This window comes from Quercus robur, chromosome 11, assembly GCF_932294415.1.
Source record: "Quercus robur chromosome 11, dhQueRobu3.1, whole genome shotgun sequence".
Classification (NCBI taxonomy): Eukaryota; Viridiplantae; Streptophyta; class Magnoliopsida; order Fagales; family Fagaceae; genus Quercus; species Quercus robur.
Window position 1 is genome coordinate 53,489,793 of NC_065544.1, and position 21,565 is coordinate 53,511,357.

The 21,565-nt window shown below is 33.6% G+C and overlaps 1 protein-coding gene across 7 annotated transcripts in view; it reads right to left on the bottom strand.

Annotated features, from left to right (window-relative positions):
• The window catches only part of LOC126706120 (disease resistance protein RPV1-like), a 34,855-nt gene extending 14,283 nt beyond the window's left edge, over positions 1–20,572 (bottom strand). For 2 of the 7 annotated variants that reach the window (XM_050405419.1, XM_050405420.1), the window contains exons 1-10: positions 19,882–20,572; positions 18,226–19,342; positions 17,759–18,019; positions 16,309–16,968; positions 14,960–16,205; positions 14,512–14,759; positions 13,728–13,881; positions 11,544–11,630; positions 576–739; positions 325–374 (exon numbers count right to left, since the gene is read on the bottom strand). In XM_050405419.1, the coding sequence (XP_050261376.1) occupies positions 14,997–16,205; positions 16,309–16,968; positions 17,759–18,019; positions 18,226–19,342; positions 19,882–20,375 (3,741 nt within the window). In that variant the 5' untranslated portion in view covers positions 20,376–20,572 and the 3' untranslated portion in view covers positions 325–374; positions 576–739; positions 11,544–11,630; ... (1 more) ...; positions 14,512–14,759; positions 14,960–14,996. The other 5 variants (XM_050405421.1, XR_007648519.1, XR_007648516.1 and 2 more) reach the window with 5 other exon arrangements.
• Between the last annotated feature and the right edge of the window lie 993 nt (positions 20,573–21,565).

The window sequence follows — 21,565 nt, forward strand, 5'->3', positions numbered from 1 at the left end:
TTCAAACTTGTTTATCATATCCATTATTCCACTAAAGTTCTTAATTATATGAAAATATAGTTTCTACAAAAAAGAAGAAAAGAAAAGATTTCTAGATGCATCAAATACAAATAAGCCACATAAATGAACTTTCTTGAGGATTCATCTTATCATTCACCAACTATGTTATGCACCCTACCCATGGGAAAGTTCTCAAATTCGACAATTGAAGAAATTCTTGAATGCTTACATGCATTGCAAATTATGTACCCACTATTAAGTTTATGAGGGGTCTTAAGGAAAATAAGAATCTCATAAGTTTGAGGAAGTAATAAGAACCTTTACCTGCTTTTGGCCTCTGGATTTATTCAGCTCATTGATTTATTCAAGTGGATCTGAGAAGCATTATAAGGAAGTGTATGCAAGGTTAGAAGTTAATTCTAATTTTAATATATAACAACTCATTTAACTCTTAAGAGACTAAATTTAATATTAAATTTTGGACCCACCACATGTCACTTCAATCACCCTACCAACAAAATAAGAACCAAAAAAAAAAAAAAAAAAAAAAACAGTATCAGTGACAACTTTTATACCATTTACAATAGCATCTTGAAACAGTAGAGGCTGGTAGGCTGCTGCATGACTCGGATGTATTCGATGTTAATGCAGGTTATGGATTCGAACATGAAAATCTGTTATTGCTTTCTTTCATTGGGATTTATTGCTTGATGAGGGATGCCCCAGAGTGATTCAACAACTGTCCCAATAACATATTATTGGCTATGTTAAAACTAATGCAAGAAAAAAAAAAAAATATGAAGATTTATTGAAATTGATACAATAAGCTAAAAAGGACATTTTGTATTAGAATTAACCAATTGAAAATTGGATATTTTGCTCTAGTAAGGTTTGTGTCAAAGCCAGCAATAATAACTCATGTAATTCTCAATAGACCAACTGCTCATGCAAATTCTTAAAACACAAAAACTTGACTTAAAACGGACTTGACAATTTTAAATTAGATGGAGTTCTAACATATTGAAAATTTAAGGTTTTCTTTGTCTCCTAAAGCATCGATCCAAACCTCACAACTCAAGTATAACAAACACAATAGCCAAAGGATCCTAGAAATACACTTTCAAAGCCCTAATGTCACAAAAATCTTATAGTCAAGTATTTTGATAGACAAGTTGCAGGCAATTTCTAAGAGGTCAATCCAAAGGCCAATGCCATTTAATCTAAGGGCTTGAAAAGATGTAATGAAACTACCAAGTTGGTGCGGTCATTGACTCTGCCATAAGAAAACAAATGCCAAAAGGAATGCCTACAAGCTGCTTCTTGAGGACTCTCACTGCCTTTCCACAAATCCTTTGAGACAGAATCATGTCCATAGGGGGTTTGGAATCTGATCTGGAAAGTAAAAGTCCCCCTGAAAATCTGCAACTTTATGTGGAAGCTTATGCATGATGGCCTCCCCACTCTCCTAAGTCTAAAAAATAGAGGAATACCAACCCAAAGCACCTGTCCCCTGTGTAATGATGAAGATGAAGCAAGTCACCTATTTCTGTTTTGCCCTTTCGCTAGAGCTTGCTGGTATGGATCTCTGTTAGCTGTTCATACCACTGATCCAGCCAATGTCTCGGTGTAGTAATGGGTTGGGAGTTTACTAGACAGACACAAAAAACTGGAGGCTGAATCAATGATTTATCTTCAAGCCATTTTCACTACACTTTGGACAATCTGGAACCAAAGAAACACTCTGGTTCATGAAGGCAAACAACCTAACCCCATGGAAGTAATTCTAACAGCTCAAAACCTTTCTTGCAGGTACCAGGAAACTCCTACAAAAAATGCAGACATCAACAGGAATGCTAAGGAGACGATCTCAGGCACTCAGTCACTAGCAGGGCCTTGGCACCAAATGATCTAAATTGCTGGAGTCAGGAGAAGAGAGAAAGGAGGAATGCATATGCTTATAAGGCCAAGAATATGCAGGGGGAGACTATGTTTTGTGGTGTAGCTAGTAGTGCAGCAAACTCAGCTTGTGGGGCATCTCAAGAAGCTCTGGTGGAGGCATCTATAAAAGCTAGGAACGCTGGCTTTCATCAAGTACTGATCCTAAGCAATAGCAGAAGATTGGTCCAAACTTTCAATAAAGAAAGGAACCCAAACTGGCAGGAGAGGACGATGATGGCTGATCTATCTTCCCTTCATCAAAATGGCTTCATTTTGAAGATGCTTTTTGTTCCCAAAGTTGTTATAAACTCTGTCTGTTATGTAGCTAATATAGCAACTACAATGCCATTTCACTAATGCTGGTCTAGACCAGCTACTTTGTAACAAACTCCCTGTTTTCTCCCTTTGAATGGTATCAAAAAAAAAAAAAAAAAAAAAAAAAAAAAAAAATGTCAACAAGAAGAAAAACAAATAGAAATGGGTTTTATTTTTGGGGTAAATATAGTGATTGTTTTTCTCATTTTGGATCAATGCAAAGCTAAATTTCTACAAGAAGAGGGAGGCCTTTTGCGCTATATAGGTGCTCATATTATGTGAGGCTGTGTGTGAATGCCATAGAGGAGAAATACGTTTAAGAGGCGAGAGAGATAAGGAAGAGAAATGGTTCGGAATTTACAAACACAAAATAATAATAGGTGAATTTATAACTGCAGAATATGTTAGAGCTTATTAGGATTTGATGGAGAGAAGAAGTGGAAAAGGCACCTAGATGCATGCAAGAGAATCAAGATAATTTTCTGCTCTTCCGAAACAACATTTATTTCAAAGCACTAAGATTAAGAAAAAATTTATGACACATGGCTCAAAACTAGCCCACAATTGAAATTCAATTTGAGAACTAATTGAATTTTCACTATGCTTGGACTTTAATTATATATATAGATAGATGAGGTTGTCTTTCTTTCTTACAAATTCATTTCCCGTAAAATAGCAGATGAAATCACATTATGCAAAAACGTAAATCACCAAAATGATAAAATTTATCAGTAGAACTCCATGATCATTCTTTAGTGGATTGAAAAGGGGCCTAACATAAAATTTCTTTAAGTCATCAATAACATTCTCCAAAGTTACTACTCATTATATTAGCACAAAAAAAAAAAAAAAGTTACTACTCATTAGTAAGCAATTTCTGATTTCAAAGCACCCAACTAAAGCTATTTCATCTCGTATTGCTTTTTTTTTTTTTTTTTTTCAACACTAAATATGAAATCTAAATGAATTTGTAAGCAAGAAAGGCAACCTCAAAAACCAAGACACTTTTTAAAATGAATTTGTAACCATGAAACACTTTTTTTTCTTTTTTATTTTTGTACTTTTCCCCCCTTAAAACTCATGACATGAAAACACAAACATAACATAGTAACCCCAATAGCGCCAACAACCAAACATCGACATTAGAGGACCCAACATCACAAAATCTCAAGGAAAAAAACAAAGGCAAGAAATGCTGCCAGCCACCCACCAGTCTTGGCCATTGAAATGCACACACTCAATTGTGCTTCATACAAATTATAAAAATCTGGAAAACATTCAACAAGAAATCAATCAAATATTTTATATAAAAAATGCAATAAAAGAAATAGATAATCTTTAGTGCTATAAATGAAACAAAGGGAAGATCCTTAGCAAAGAAATCAAGGAAAGGGAAAAAAATTCATAAATTTGATATCAAAATTTCATTACCAGATCTAATCACCTTTTTTTTTTTTTTTTTTTTTGGATGGGTAGCTGAAACACATTTGGTGCATAACTAGTCTTCGGTGGAGAGGTCACCGTAGCATCAACAGTGGCTTATTTAGAGGCATGTTCGGCTGAGAGAGAGTGTTTCTGAAAATATTGAATTGGTAAGCGTGAAGAGAAGAACGAGGAGAAACTGAAAGAGCGAAGGGAAATGGGATGTCATGCAAATCACTAACGCGTCTAAATGAGGTGCCCATTTTTTTTACTATAATTAGATCAATTCAATGGCACAGGATCTCAATACTTCGTTTTCCTACCATAAAGTCGAATTTTTTTTTAAAATAACAATAAATATTAAACAATTTAGTTAATTGTCATATTTCAAAACAATTTTGAAAAATAACATCTCGAGTATCTAAAACTCGAGTTCCAGATAGAACTCGAGTTTTTAAGTCTCGATTTGGGGAAAAAAAATTGCGCTGAAAATCGAGTTTTAGAGACTCGATTTCCATAAATTGCAAAAAACGTCGCTATATGGCTTTAAAACGTCACTATACGGACTAAAAACGTCACTATAGGGCACCCTAAACCTGGTACTTACAAAAATTTTTTGCAGGAAAACGCCGCTATAGGGATTTAAAACGTCACTGTAAGGCTTAAAAACGCCACTATAGGTGAAATTTTTTGCATAAAACTCGAGTCTTAAAGACTCGAGATCTATGTGGCATTTTCCCACTCAGAACGCAAGTCTTTGAAGGTCGAGTTTTGTAAGTGGATCTCGATTTTTTGAAACTCGAGATGCTATTTTCCAAAATTGTTTCAAACGTTGTCTAACTTACAAAATAGAAAGGCTGAAGGAGGTTATTTCGCTCAAAACCTCCATAAAGTCACTACTCACTTCAAAAAAAAAAAAAAAAAAAAAAGTCACTACTCGGGAGTAATATTAATATTATATTATATTATATAATATATGAAGTAAATATTATTTTATTATTAATATATAATCAATATATATATATATATATAAAACCGAAGATTTTTAAGCTCTCACAATTTTCCACGTCAGCACAATAATTAAAATTAAATTAAAATTTTCACCTCATCACTGTTTTCTTTTTTCAATGCAAATTAGACTTCTAGTCAAATAAGGACACTCTCCCACCGCCTCTACTCTCTCCTATTTAAGAATTGCCTGCGTAGAAAACCTAAACCCCAAAAACTATTCGCGGAGAATATGATGTTTGAGGACCCTCACCACAAAGTGAATATTGAAACTGACATCTTTTTATAAAGGTTGGTCAATATCTTATATTTATATGTATGGCCGTTGGTCACCACTATTTTTTTATTATTTTAATTTTAAATTCTTTTTATTTTAGATTTTATGATTAGATTTGCTATTATCTTCTTTTGCCACAACACAATTTTCTCCTTAAAACTTATTTTTCTTCAAGATTTTTTTTGAGGGCGGCTCATGCTTTACAATTCACATATTCCACATATGTATTGGACTCCTCTCCTTCTTCGGTCAATGCATCAAGGTTAGGGTTATTTGATTTGTTCAATAAAAATTATAGATTTGTTGCTTTTTCTTATAAGTTTGTCAATTGTTGTTTTGTTTATTTAATTGCTGGGCCTGGATCTTTTAATTAAATCTTCAAATTTTTTTAACCTTTTAAAAGTTTTAATATTTTGAATTTTAACATTTAAAAGGTAACTCATATTTCTCTAATATTTCTATGTTGTGTAGACATTTTTTTTTTGTTTATTATATTTCTCCATTGTGTAGTCACATAATTTTTGTATTGTTTTAATAAATTCTTGGCTCAAAATCTTCTAATTGTTTGGTTTACATATGAATTTTTAAGTTCATTTTTTGTAATACATTTAATTGTCTAGCCAATTTCAATAGTAGAAAAGCTATAATCATGGATTCCCTTCTTTTTATTGTATTTCTCTATTGCGTAATTATATATATATTGTTTTATTTCAATACTTTTGAAGCTTTGAATCTTCTGATTTTTTTTTTTTTTTGGCCTTTTGGAAGTTTTAACATCATAACTTTTGGGTTTTATTTTTTCTATTATCAGAAATTATCTAGAATATTTCAATGAATATCCATGGATTATTCTTTTTGAGGGTAACCCATCTTTATCTTATATTTCTATTCCTAACTTTTTTTTCCTATATTTTTTCTTTAATTGTCCGTGTTTACGTCTCTTTTGTTTTTCTTATTTTTACTTTCATAGCGTATGTACATGTTGTGTATGTTCTTTGATTCTTTCTTTAATGATTTTTGTGTGAGTATGTGTCATCGTATCTGGGTACTTAGGCAAAATCTATAAAGACTAAAAATGCTTTTTTTTTTTTTTTTTTGTAATGAATCTTGTGTTTTTCATGAATTTAGTGAGTCATATTCTTAATGATCGAAATGGTTTTGTTTGACGTGGATTTTGTTCATATTGGTTTCGAAGTTTATTTCTTGGCTTATATTATAGATTGTAATATATTTATTCATCAAACTGTTTAGTTGAGTTTGTTTTCGAAATTATTTTCAGTGTTGGACATTTTCTTGAAGCATGTTGGTATCATATATTAAAATACTGTTAAGTTGATAATAATAATAATAATAATATAGTTTAATAAATGTCTGAAATGTATAGCTGTTAACAAATGTTTTAGCTATATGATTTTATTTTACAAATTCAATTTTGGTGTTGTAGTAAAATAAACTAAGATTAAATTATATATTGTACTCAATACATTTCCCGTGCATCGCACGGGTTAGCAACTAGTAATCTCTTAAAGTCAAGTAGGATACGGACTACCCAAGTACCGTTAATAAAAGGGCGGTGTCTATTTCAAACCATGGTTTTCAAACCCGGACCGTTCATTGAACCGTAAAAGGGAGAGGTTCAAGGTTTTCAAGGTCGAACCGAGGTCGAACCGGGGTCGAACCGTGATGACGTCATAATTAATTTAATAATTATTTTAAATATATATAAAAACATTAAATTAATAAAAAATAAAAAAAATTAACTAAATTAGTCTAATTTACTTTCAAGACAACCAACAGACATACACAAATGCATTCACAGGCTGAGAAAAAGGCAAAACTTAGTAAATTATTAGTTTGAAGTATCTATATATAATATATTCACCTGCATAGCCCTAGCTAGATCTCAAGAGAGTGGGCTTGCAATGAAATCTTCATCTAAGTACTTTCATGCACATGCATTACAGGTATATCCAGATTCCATATCAGCTTGCCTCACCCTTTCTTTGCTTTGGAATACACTTTTAAGACTAGGTTGAGCTCCTGGAGTAGTTCTTGGAGCAAAGTAATTATCCACTAGCTTTGTACCCTTTCTTTTACCTAAAACAGGTTTTTTAGGCAACCCACTACTAAATACTTCTTGAACATCATCATCTTCTTGCAAATCACTATTTGTAGAAGGCACACTAAACATTTCTTCTTGACGTTGTTTCTCAGCTTTTTTCTTCAACTCAAACTCCTTCACATATTCCAACATTTGGTGTCTCACATCATGAGAAACCTTTTTACACGATCCAATATCACCTTTTATCCCCGCAAGGTGTTTTTTCATCCTATTAATACCCCCACCTTTATATGTTTGCCTACAATACACACATGTAAAAGTATTCCGTCCCTTCTCATCCGACCCAAGGCTAAAATGTTCCCAAGCCGGATCAACCTTTTCCCTTACTCTTGAGCAAGATTCCACTACATTGGAATCAACTTCATGTGATGGAGTAGACCCAGTCTCTGTTTCCATTTTAATCTAAAAGACTAAACAACAGTCAAACACGCATAGACCCATCAATTTTTGAAATATAGATATTCAAAGAACCACAACTTCATACACATTAAAACACTACCAACCGTAAAAAAGAGTAAAGACACTACAAATTAAAACATAACAACAGACTTTATCCACATAAATACACCAACTATATTCAGAAAGTTCCCATAATGCTGTCAAAGTTTCCACAGATAAATCTCAGTAAGCTTAAATAAAATAAATCAGCGGTATGTTACATAGACAACAAAGCTACGACTCCCAAACTGAAAACAACTCACAGTAGGATACATGACAGAAAAGAAAATTTTATTGTAATTATTGATTGCTCTAAAATTAATAAATTCCCATTTTCAACAATGTTTTTAAATGCTAAAGACATCAAAGCAAGAATGCCAGAACTACAAAGACATCCTAATCTTGTGACGATACTGCATTAATAGTTAGGAAGCAACTCATACCGCTAAGATTATACAATGGAAGAATAAACCTTAATCAGATTATAATTTCTGCAATTTCTGCATTACTAAGAATACAGTTTCAGACAACACGAACACAAATTTGAACAGAAACATTTCTCATTAGTAAAACTGTGATCACAAACTCACCCAGATTCGGCTTTCAAGCCCCACAGTAACATAAACCCCCACTTTCAAAAACAAAAAATCCTAGAATTTCTCATTTCTCATTAATCAAAGAATTATCCAATTTTATGAATGAAAAATAAAATGTAGTAATGGAATTAAAGAAGAAGAAAATGGAAATGACCTCTTCAACGGCCTTTTCTCGAGCGATGACCGTGCGATCTTGGCTGAGCTGCGATCTAGGCTGAGCTGCGACGTCGACGACAAAGAGAGGCAGAGACGAGAGAGTGATTGAGAGAGTGGGCTGAGCTTAGCTGCGACGGCGACGTCGACGACAGAGAAAGGCAGAGACGAGAGAGTGATTGAGAGAGTGGGCTGAGCTGAGCGCGACGGCGACGTTGACGACGGAGAGAGGCAGAGACGAGAGAGTGATTGAGAGTGGGCTGAGCTGAGCGCGACGGCGACGTCGGCGACGGAGAGAGGCAGAGACGAGAGAGCGATTGAGAGTGGGCTGAGCTGAGCGCGACGGCGACATTGACGACAGAGGGAGGCAGAGACGAGAGAGTGATTGAGAGAGTGAGGAAGAGGCAGAAACGAATGAGAGGGTTTCGTTTAAGGGTAAAGGGATTGAGGGTTATTCAATCAGGATTCAGAAAGCCCAAAACGACGCCGTATTAGGGAAGAAAAAAAAAAAAAAAAAAAAAAAAAGGGGACTAAACGGTGCCGTTTTGAGACAAAACAGGGCAGCCCGTTTGAACCGTCCGAACCGTTCACGGTTCACAGAACCGGACGGTCGGACCGCGGTCCGTACGGTTCCATGCTTTTTTCGCATGGAACGGTTCTTCACCTTAAATGGACCGTAGATGTGAACGGTTCGAGGGTTTTACGGTCCAACCGTACGGTCCGGTCCGAGTCTAAGTTCCATGTTTCAAACTCAGTTTGTTAACTAAAATAGTAATTTCAAGTCATGATTTCACTTCAAAATGTATGTATATAATTGTGTGTAACAACTGGTGTGCACTAGTAATTCCCCCTAATAAAATAAGCATTAAAGCCCTTTAAATCAGGTCATAGTAATTACTTAGAGGAGGCATTATCATACAAGAACATACTATGACGAGTGAGCAAACAAAACCTCACCAAATTCATTTTGTCAACGTAAAAACTAATTTTCACCCGACCAATGTGAGGGGGCTTCCAAAATGACAACCAGAAGGGGAGGGGGGGGGGGGGGGGGAATATAATTGAGACCAAGCCAAAATGTGATCAAAGTACACTTAAACGTTTCAGCACCTTCCTTTGGGTTTGTGTGTGACTTGCAAAGATGGTTTGATTTCGAATTTTCCATATTTTATCAAATAGAATAGAGGCAAATAGAGTGAACTTGTGTTCTTCATTTGTGGGAATCTTCAGGTGGCATTGTGGAAAAATGAAAATTTTCACAATGTTACTTGGAGACAAAGTTCCAAGAAATGGAAATGGTAGATGTATAAGGGCATGAGACAAAGACGTGGTTTACAAATTCCATATCTTGGTTGCATAGAACACATGTCATGTCTGTTTGTGGCCACCTCCTATTGAGTGATTTTTTGGAAGGAAGAATATCCATGCAATTTTTTAGAGCATTAGTTTTAATCTCTTATGGATTTTTAGTTTCAAGAGGTGCTTCCAATCATGTTTTGAAAGCAAGCCCCTTTTTTCACTAAAGCTTTAGACTTGTAGATGCCTTTCCACAACCAAGAGGAGAGAGAGCTCGATGGTGCTTTGAGGAAACCTTTTTTCTGAAGGTATTTGGCTTTGAGGATTTGAACCCATTTCACATCAAGGTTAGAGGCCATTGCCAATCCCAATTTGGCTAGTAAGGCAATGTTTGTGTCTTCCAACTTTCTAATTCCCAAACCCCCCACAATCTTTAGGCTTACAAACCTTGGTCCAGGACATTGGGAAAAAAGAATTCTTGTCCACGGAGTGACCCCAAGTAAATTTCCTAAGACAAGAATCAATTTTGGAACAAATGTTTTTTGAAAGGTAGAAGGTAGAGGCTGTGTAGGTGGGAATAGATGCTAGGACGGATTTAACTAGAGTAATTCTGGAAGCTTGTGATAGGATTTTAGCTTTCCAAGATCGTGCTCTAGAAATAGCCTTGTCAAGGACCTCATTAAACATTTGCTTTTGTTCATGCAGACAAAGCATTTGATGAAGTCCTCTAATATTTAATTAAACAGACATAGACAGCTACACAGTCTCAACAAGGTAATTATCTTCCATTCTAAAAACTCTCCTTCTACTTGATAAATTGTTCTGATCGAAAAACAAGTACCACATGACCACAAAGGCTATGAACTTATTATTACTCATACAATAGCCAAGCATGTAGAACATAACAAAAACTTCAATAACACAAGCTGAAACAAACCCAATTCACTTCACCATAAAAGAAAATTTTAAGGTATATATGTCCAAGAAACAAACAAAGCACTCATTGTACATTAAAAACAATTTTCATAAAAATTGGGTGTGAAGGGAACTAACTTGTGCACAAAAAGTTACATGCCCTGGCCCATGCAGTAACAATCTCGTGACCAGGCCACATATAGTTACATGCTAACTTGTGCACAAATCACCTCTGACAGGACTTGGTTTAGGCAACTGTTTTATTAACCTAAGCTCAAAGTAAGTTTTAGTTCGATTTGCAAGAAGGTTAATCAAACTTTGATAGAGTTTTCAATAGTTTAATTCAAGATATCCGCAGCAAAGTAACACATAAATGCTTATGAACATACCTCAATGACCTAAGCAAATACTAGGAGGCTGGAGTGAGGGCAATTGGGTATTGAAATTGCAACTTGGCCTTTGCCTTTTCATTTACGTGTTAAGAGTATTCATCATTTATGCAAACAAGATCACAGGTTCTTAAGCATAAAGATTCTTAATTCAAGTAAAAACATCAGGCACATGTATAAAGGGTCCATTCCTATGATTGCAATATAAAAACTCCCCACAAATTAAATACCTTCTACATTGATGGATTTCATCACAAGAAAATAAAGCTTTTAAAATAAAGAGTATTTCCCTTGTACTCTTAAAGAGTATTTCCCTTATACTCTTTATAACTCATAAAAAACAATCTGATATAGGAAAAGAGTTGTAAATAGCAAACACAGCTGAACAGAAAGTAAATGACAAAAAATTGACTCATAACTATATGTGCTGCATGTAGGACTTAGAAAACTTCCTAGAGACATTAAAAGCCAATCTTCTTAAGTGGTCTCCATAAAAGGCAAAGCCAAAGAATACTCCCTAGTGATGTTGTAACAGAAGGGGAAAAAGAATAAATGAAATCAACATCTAATATAATAATTTATGAATGCTAAATTTCACATATGTATGCATTTACAATGAAAATAATGGAAGATTGAAACAAAATCATGAAAAAAAAATGAATTTAACCAATCACCTTTCCTCAACTACCAATAGGAAGCATCATTCTCTGGTGTGGCCTCTTTCTTGAGAGTCATAGCCCAAGACAAGTAGCCTGGTCATACTGAAGCTTGATTTAAAGCAAAATATTATGTTAAAGATAACCACTGCATTGATGTTGGTTGAAAACACAGATATTATGTTAAAAAAAAAAGGGTGAACCAAAAATTAAAATAACAAAACCACAATATGCAACTTTAAGAGCTGACATGAGAGAACATTTGTTGCTCTAATACTCTAAATCTTAATACTCATACAAATATTTAAAACTCAAAGTATTAGAGATATAGTGCATGATGATTGATCATGCCTTTTTGCCGCGGCAGTCACAGTTATGGTGGTGGCAACTTCGGAAGTTCTGCCTCTATCAGTTACTCTTACATGTGGCATATTCTATGAAATGCTTGATGCCTGATTACACCTTGGTTCGAGAACCTTTTGCTTGTTACACAATGGACTCAGCCACACCAAAAAAAAAAAAAGGGGAATCTTCACTGAAAAAATAGGCACTTGATAGTTAATGAGATAACGCTAACAGAATCTTGGCTTGGTAAAGAAGCAATGAGAAAATGTACTTCCTAAGAAAAAGTAGAAAATGTTCTTGTTATTAGGCAACAAGTTTTTGGTTTCAACACTATTAGTACAATTTACAAACAGGATTTCTGGATGACCTGTTGAAGGATTTGGGAGCCGTACAGCAAATGTACCACATTATTGGGCTATCTTCGATTTAGGTATCAATATTGACAAAATCAAGTAGAATTCTAAGATAATCTAAGTCAAGGCCCTCAATTCAAAGAAAAATAGAAGTGAGGATTTTGAAAAGAGGAAGAGTAAAAAGACTTTATGCACTCTCTAAAGTAAACATCAAAATGATCACCTATGAAAATGAACATGCAGCAAGAGTGATAGCTTTCGAATGTGGGATTCCCAATCTTGATGAGGATTTGAATAATGAAGCTGTAGTAGAACGGGGAATTTTCAAAAAATACTCACCTAAGGAGAGAATTGTTGGTATGAATCATGTATTTATTCTAAGAGAAGAAAATTATTGGGCTTTCCATGGGAATCGAAGGCACTGAAGTGGCAAAGGAGAGCACAAATACTGTCATCCTGTTAGTTTACTTCTGCGGTGACAATTTTGAGGTGGAGAAGGTGGGTATATAAGAATATTCAAAATTTCATTCAGTTCAGGCTCACTATGAAAGTGGCTGCCCTTGCATCAACTTTAGCTATGGCCGCACAATGTCTTCATAGTAAAGCTATCAATCAAAGCATTTTATAACCAGAGCCATAGAAGTCTTACTGATGCTACAATGTTAAGGCATGATCTATCTTTGGCATGTGTGAGATAGTGAAAGAAACCCTCATTTTCAGCACTTTTTCCTCTGTCAAGTCTTCAATAAGTTTGACGCTAGGCAACTGGAGAAGAACAAGATGTTTTTAATAATTCTAAGATTTATCATAGTTTTTCAGCTAGTGATGGTGGGCTTAGAGAAGTGGTTTGTCAATTGTCAGTATTGAGAGGCTGATTGGGGGCAATGGGGTGCTTGCATTGAACTTGCAGCTTTGTCTTGGTCAACTGGTTTGGCTCTTCAAGTGTAGTGTAGTTTCTGGCAAGCGGTTAGATGCTCTGCTTCCTAAAATAGTAAATGATAATCGATGCAATAATCCTCCAACCCCAACCCCACAAAGAAAAGTATCTAAGATTCAGCTAATAATTCCAATTCATTTTTAATATATGAACTTTTGTTTTAGGTGAAGTGAATATTAAATTTAGTGCTAAGGGATATCAATTCAGGAGAAAGGTTCCAGTTAGCCTCTAACATGAGGTATGTTCAAGATCACAAGGAGAAATAACCATTATTTGTATGAGAAGAACAACATTAAAATCATATATCATTCAATAAGACAATTTATTCTAAACTTGGCCAACTAAAATATCAATTCATTTGATCTTATTTATATATTGTCATTTTTAACAAAACTATAATACAGAAGGCCTTAAGTCATACTAACTAAAATTAAAACAATCCAAGCTAGGCCTAGAGTAACCTCATGACTACTCCCATATTAAAATCAAATTATATTTTGAACAATTACTTAGCTAGTATACATATAATGTGAACTTAGGAGCATCAAATTGTATTTAAACACTCACCTTCAAAAGGATCAAAGATTCCAAGAGAGACCTCATTAGCATCTGAGTGACCTTTCAGAACTAGTGCTAAGTATTGATAAATTGATAAACCGTAGTCCAAACATACATGTTGAAGAACAGCAGAAAATGAATGCAAGTCCACCAGGATGTGTGACTGTGTAAGCAACATATTAGAAAGAGGTAACAAACTTCTATCTACTTGTTTTCAAAATTTTATCTAAAAATTGAGCATTCTTTTCAATATTCTACTAATCTGAAATTTTCTTTATAAAAATTATAATATTTTCAAACAAAATACTTCCATATTCACACAAAATTAAAACCAAGACCTCAACTCCACGTTGTAATGATGTGGAAGGAGGTACAATTTGGTCAAAAGACCATTACCTTATTTTTTAAGTAACTTTGGCTTCAATAATCTAATAACTCTAATTCAACTACAAGCTATAAGTGACCCCTTGAGTATGACCCATTAGAAATTGATTTATGTTAATTTAAGAAAATTAAATGCCATATGAGAAATAAAAAGACTAACAAACACATTCAGTGAGCTATGAAAAGCAAAGACTAATTTCTTTCATTAATTTTGATTTTTCTTTACATTAATGCCCTTTCCAATATAATGGTACCCAATCATATTAATGAGTAGTTAATTTATAGTGAGAGAAGTGGCAAAAGCAGTCAATGAGGCAACCAAATCAATAAAACTAAAGAATGAGGCATTCCTTAACACTAAAAAAAATTATAGAAAAACAGTTTCAATGTAATAAACTAAAAATAGTACCTTGTCATATTTCTTTGAATTTGAATGAAGAGGTTCTCATTTCTTCAGCCAAGGCCCTTTTTATTGTTGGGGAAACATTTACACGCAACAATAGACTAGAGTCTTTAGACCCTAGTGCCCATTTTATGAGACTGTGTACTACATTATTATCTGAAAAAAAGAAGCCAAAACCAAAATATCCTTCATTATGCTCTTCCATTCCCAGCCGAGCTTGCAAGCTGGATTTGCAATGGAATTGATGATGTTAGCTGCGATTTAAAAGATAAACCCTCAACAATCAGCTAACAATATAAAGACTATCTCTAGCACAGATTCATTGGACTATAAAACAGGAAGAGAAATAGCTAACCAATTTTGCAATCTGTACTGTATTTTACCATTATAAATATATATATATATATATATATATATCCATAGTAATATTTTATTAAATACTTTGCATGCTTACCTTTATACCCTTTACCACAACTTGTTCAAGTATCTCCTCATTTGCCAATGGCATTGGCCATCTTATTGCAGAGGCTTATCCCACGTCTGATTGCTCTGCCATGCCCTTCTTGATTTCTAACAACCACAGCCAAGCCTACATTATTTTGATCACATGATGCATCAAAGTTAAGCTTTACCAGTTGATCAGGTGGTTTGGTCCAAGCATTTTCCCTGTTTTGCTCTTCAGTTCCCCTTGTAGTCCCAATTGATCTCAAGTTAGAGTCATACTGTGTGTTAAGACGATGGGCTAGCTGCTTTATGCTTGCTTTAGAGTTTGAAACCAGAGTTTTTCCCCGTGCATTCCAAAGGATTTTCATCGCCATTACTGCATATAGTGTGAATTCATCTTTGGTGACTCTTTCTGCTAGTAATTCCTTTGGGGGGTCAAGTATTTGTTCAATGAACTCCTTTACAGAGTTAGCTTGGATCATTTCAACACGAAAACCCCATCTACCAACATACCACATTCCTTTGGCATAGGGACAACATTGAAATAGATGTAAGACTGAATCTTCTGCTATTTCACAAAGAGGGCAATAATAGGCCTTTTGGGTTTCAGAGTGTCCGACCATCTCTCTCTCAAAGGTAAGAACCTCTGCAGCCACTCTAGATAAAAAAAATTTTAATCCTTCATCCAAAGATACTTCTTTTAATATCATATCTACAGTAGAATTCCGAGGGGGACAAATGCATGCCACATGGACCCCCCACCTTTTTATTGTAACTTTTGCTATTTTGCCATAGTGATTTAAAATTTTACATCGAAGAGTAACATCATTGCGATCGCAATCACCTAAAATTATGTGTTTCAACAAGTCATGTCTAACACTTATATAATGGAACCACATAAAATTTAATGAATCAAGTGAAAATTTGCCTCTCGCGAGCCTTTCTTCAAAACCATTAATGTACAAGTAGATAGAACAATGAAAATCTTGACATTGAAATGGCACATTATCCTTGGGTTTCACATTAAAAGCAACGCATAAAGCAAATGATGGAAATTTCTGACCAACTGAGAATAATATGGAATGTCCATCACTCTGATGGTTGAACCACTCTGGAATTGTAGTTCCTGGAAGTGCAAGGTTATAACTAGGCCACTTAGAAGCAAAGGCCAATTCAGATCCAAACTCCTGATGCGATGATCCCATATTAGAATAACCACATGCTAAATTCTGTGGAAGTCCTATTACATCTCCAAACTGTTTGCAATTAGCAGAATTACAAAACTTCAGTTTAGCAAATTTAGTAAGGAAAGTTAACCAAAATTGTTTTTTTTTTTTTTTTAATATAAATTAGAGATACCTGACTCAATAATCTTCTTCTAGATTGTGAATTCAACGAATTGCACCCTCTTGCATGTACAGCTTGTATATAAGGTGGAAGCATTGGAATTTCCCGAAGGTTCCAGCAACGGTGATTGTTAAAGGTTTTTAATTTCGGACATATTCGTGCAATTTTAGGGAGGGTAGTAATGTTGCTGTCAAAGAAACCTAAATATTGTAATTTAGGGAAGCAACTAGAAGTATTCATGGCTTCTGGAAAACTTTCACAATCATACAATACGAGCGACCTAAGATTTCGTAAATTAGAGATGTTACTTGAATCTTTCACGTTTTTTAAACTTATTGTTAACCCATCAAGACTACTGAGATATCCTATAGATGAAAGCAACGCTAATCTTTCCATTCTGTGCATAAGACTTCCACACCATTTAAGACAAAACCATCTAAGAGATTTCAACTGGAGGTTTCTTGGTAAAATTCTAAGATTTTGGCAATAATTGAGATACCAGGATTCAAGCTTTCGAAGAAGTCCAACGGACTGGTGAACCTCAACTAAATTTATGCATCCATTAAGTTTCAATGTCTTTATGTTTGGGGAAATCACTAATAAGTTAGGCACCTTTGTAATATTTTTACAATATGAGAAATCCATATATTTCAATGTTCCGAACCGACATCTCTGTAGAAGAAAGGAATTTTTTTTGAAATTTATTAGTAAGAAGAAAACAAACTTTAAAATGATAGGCTAAGAGAATAGATTAATAACTAATAAATTAATAATGAATTATATACTTTTTTTTTTGAAATAGAAATGCTAAAGGTATAATAAGTTTTACTACATAAAACTTACAAATTTATGTGGCAATGAATGTGATTGGTGGGTTTCAACCACATCATAAATAATTTTTTTTTTTTTTTTTTTGAGAATCCATAAATGAATATTTAAATTGTCTATATATAATTAATGACACATCAATTTTTTTTGAGTAAATTCTTATTTTCAACCTATGGCGTTCGCTCCTAATGATAGCTCTTTATCATCATGCCAATACACTAATCAGTTTTTAGTGTAGGCGATGATTGAACTTTAAATCTCTTATTCAACTATCGGAGACTTTACCAGTTGAGTTAACTAGAACCCACTAATGACACATCAGTTTGTATGCTTAATGTAATAAAATTTGTAGGAGTCATAGACAGTAATGATACTCTTTTTAAAAAAGAAAATACACTTATCAAATGGTTCATTGATTTGCACCCATGAACTCATCATGGTTGTGCAAAATTTTTTTGAATATTTGTGCACAACTTAACTATTTTTGTGGGGAAAATGTATAGAAATATTATTTAATGTAGTATTAAATGCATGCTTTTGTTTTAATAACAAAAAATAATTCACCTTATCTTATTCCCTAAGTGTACTCATTAACAAAAACCTAATAAGAATTTGTAAATACTAAAGATCATACCTCGAAATGCTCATCCAATTCAATGTGGCTCCCTCGCATTTTGAGTACAACGAGTTTTGTAGGTTCAAAGGTGGATGGAAAGATTGATAAAGGAAATTCACTGCAATCAAGTAACCTTAACCCATTGGGAAGGGATTTAAGGTCTTCACAAATTACATTATGAATTTTCAAATATTTGAGACCCTTCATCTTCTCAAGATTCAATTGCATGTTCCTTGGTTGTGCGAAGCACAATGATATGCCTCGAATTTCATCTAATCCCTAATTAGACCCAAAAAAAAAAAAATTACTTGAATCACATTAAATAAAAGAATTTATGACTATTAAATCTTAAACAAAATCAGTGCTGAGAAACTTATATTTTCTTCAAAATTAAAATGATAAAATCAAAGAAAATAATTATAAAAAAAAAATAACTATATTAGCATTGTGAGAAAAGGTAAACGATAAATTAGAACTACTTATACCGTATCTCCAGTTAGTACTTCAGGAGCATCTTCATAACACAATAGTTTTTTAGGTTTCTTGGACAATTCCGATTCTTGTCGAACAATTTCAAAACCCATTTGTTGTATCAAATTATGCATTGATAATTTTCCATCTTCAACAACTATGAGGCACTTATCGATAAGTTTCTCAATATCGCATAACGGGTCATAGCAATAGCTACTTTGTAATATGTCAACAATAACTTCCTTGCGAAATCCTTTGAAGAGACATGCAATATCAAGGAAAATATCTCGTTGAGTTGGGTCTAATCCATCGTAACTTTTTTTGAGTACTTGTAGAATATTTGGATGTGGAAATATTTTATACTTTTCTAATATACTTTTCCAATAATTTATATTTCTCTTGTACAAATCAGCACCTATTGTTTTTAAAGCTAATGGAAGGCCTTTGGCATAATGTAAAAATTGGTCTACAAACTCCAAATAATCTTTCGTAGGCTTGTTTCCTTTGAATGCATGTTGATAAAAGAGTTCGCGTGATTCATGTTTATTTAATTCCTTAACCTTGTAGTTATAGTAAGTTAGATGACAATCTTCTTGAAGAGTAGATAATACCTTTTCCTCTGTTCTTGTGATAATGATTCTACTTCCAGATGCAAACCAATCACATTTTCCAAGCAAATTTTCTACTTGGACTAATGTATCCACATCATCAAGAATTAAAAGAATTCTTTTATGGTGAAGCATTTCTATTATCACATTGATTCTTTTAAATACACCGTGCGCCTTCAAATTTCCTCCCCCTAAGATCTCAGAATAAAGTACCTGTTGTAGTTGGAGTATTCCATCATTTGTTCTCGATTTTTCTCTAACATCCTCTAGAAAGCTACTTCCTTCAAAATGATATGCAATTAAGTTAAAAATAGCTTTTGCAATTGTTGTCTTACCTATTCCAGGAAGACCATGGATCACTAACATGCGAACATCTTTTGAGTCAATATCTAATTGGCAACTTATTTCCTCTATGCGAGAGTCTATTCCAACTGGGTATCTAACAACAAATACTTGTGTACGATTTAATTTGGCACTTAAGGTCTCTTCAAAAATTTCTTTGATAAATCTAAATTGAGGGTGGCTGCCAATCACAAAGCATTTAAAACATGTTAGAAAATAGAAATATGAACTTAAATTGAATTCAAAATGTTTAGCTTGTGAACTGCAACATAAATTTTGTTAGTTAAATTAAATGGCACATAATTTATAGATTTGAGAACTAACATTACAAACATTTTTATTTTTTATTTCAAAAATCAATTTTAGGCTTTTAGCACAAAGATGCATGGAATATCTGCTTTGGAAAGGAACAAACTCATTGAATATCCACTTCTGACCCTTGAATGTATTTATTAAAAAATTTAGGGGAAATTTTCTAAACATGACGTAAGAAAAGCTTCAAATTAATTGATAAGATTATATGTCATATATTCTTACCTTTCTTATCATTGAACCTTGTATCCTATTTAACTCACTAATGAAAGATATGATCAAAATATATTTTTTATAATTTCTTTTCTTTTCTTTTTTAATAAAAAAGCAAATAAGAATGGTTTTCTTGGGGGTTGTTGTTTAGCAATAAAATTAAATGGAGATAACAAAGTAGAGATTAACACATACTCATTTTTGTAATGCCAACCAGATATATTGCTGGCTTCATTTAGGGCTGCCCTCCATCTCTGCAGCTTCTCTTTATCATCCTTGAATTTTTTTTCATGCTTTGCGAGTGCTTCTCCAAAATTTCCCTTTTGGTCACGTACATCTGATGGATCCACCTTGTAAAAAACCGGAAACACCACTTGGCCATTATTTTTACACTCAAGAATCTTGACAAGTTCATCCAAACACCAAGTGGAAGATGCATAGTTTTTAGAGAATACAATTATTGAAATCATTGAACTTTCTATAGCTTCAAGAAGTTCAGTGGAAATTTTTTCTCCTCTTTGAAGTCTATCATCCATGAAAGTGTTAATACCATTATGACACAAAATACCATTCAAATTGCTGGTAAAACCATTGCGGGTATCTTTTCCTCTAAAACTCAAGAACACATCATATCTATATTGTTGGGTGAAAGAGTAAGAGGAGGTTCCCTTGGTGGTCGAAAGAGCCATTGTGATTTTGATATACAGATGGTTGAGAAGATCTAAAAGGAAGAGGAGAGGAGAAAGAAAATAAAGATGTGACGAAATTAAAATTGTAAGAGTTTAAGAAGCGAAGTGAATGAGAAATTAAAAATGAGAGATATTTCACAATGGTTTTTTGAGAAAGAACGAGAATTGGCTGAGAATGAGAGAGTCAATGAATTGAATTTTAGTTGTTGTGATGCCAGGCTAAAATAAGTAGTGTTTTTTTACTGGTAATTGATTTTTTTGGGTACATGCACTTACTTTGATCCAGGAAAGTTTGAGTGCTCCTAATGTTGTGGGCCTATACGTCTTTTGCAGTACCAAAATTTAGCAACAACAAAAAAAAAAAAAAAAAAAAAAGGAATAATAAAAAAAATAGTGGACCAAAAATTTAAAACGCGTTGGACGGGGTCTCAATGATCCATTTCCTTTGTTCAAGGAACCTATTTCGTTAGTTTATTATATCTGGGAGACTAGGACAAACATATTGGCAGACAAAGTAGTTAGAGATAATATTATATGTTCTAACCAATATATATATATATATACTTTTTAGCTCTTCACTTGATATATTTTAGCACGCTATTAAACTAAATTTTTTTCAGTAAAAGGCTGAGGCAGGTTCGCTAGCTGTGAAAGCCATTAGGATGTATGGGCAGAAGATTGATAAAGAAGAGGAAACGAGTAGGAAAGAAAGTAAAGTAGGTACATAGTATATATCCTTCTGGCTTCTTTTCTTCTTTTTCTTTTTCTTTTTCTTTTTCTTTTTCTTTTCTGACTTTTCTCTGTATACTTTCTTTTCTTCTTCTTTTTTTTTTTTTTTTTCCTTTTTGACTTTTCTCTTTATACTTTCTTTTCTTCTTTTTCATTTTCCTTTTTGATTGCCTTCTTTTCACGCAATATACTTGCATACGATGATACTCTTAAGTGGTGGCAGTGGTTCTACCGCAAGTCAGTAACAGGGACAGGGGGTAAGGAAGGATAGGTCAAAAAGAAACAGTGTTGATCCGTATGAACATGTTTATTTCTCAAGAGTAAATTATTGTTGCATATACTGAGTTATACACACTTATACGTTTTTGTTAAAATCATCTCTATCACCACTCATTTCTTAATGTCAATAAAAGTAATAAATACATTACAAAGATTACTTTTAAATTCAAGTTTCAATAATA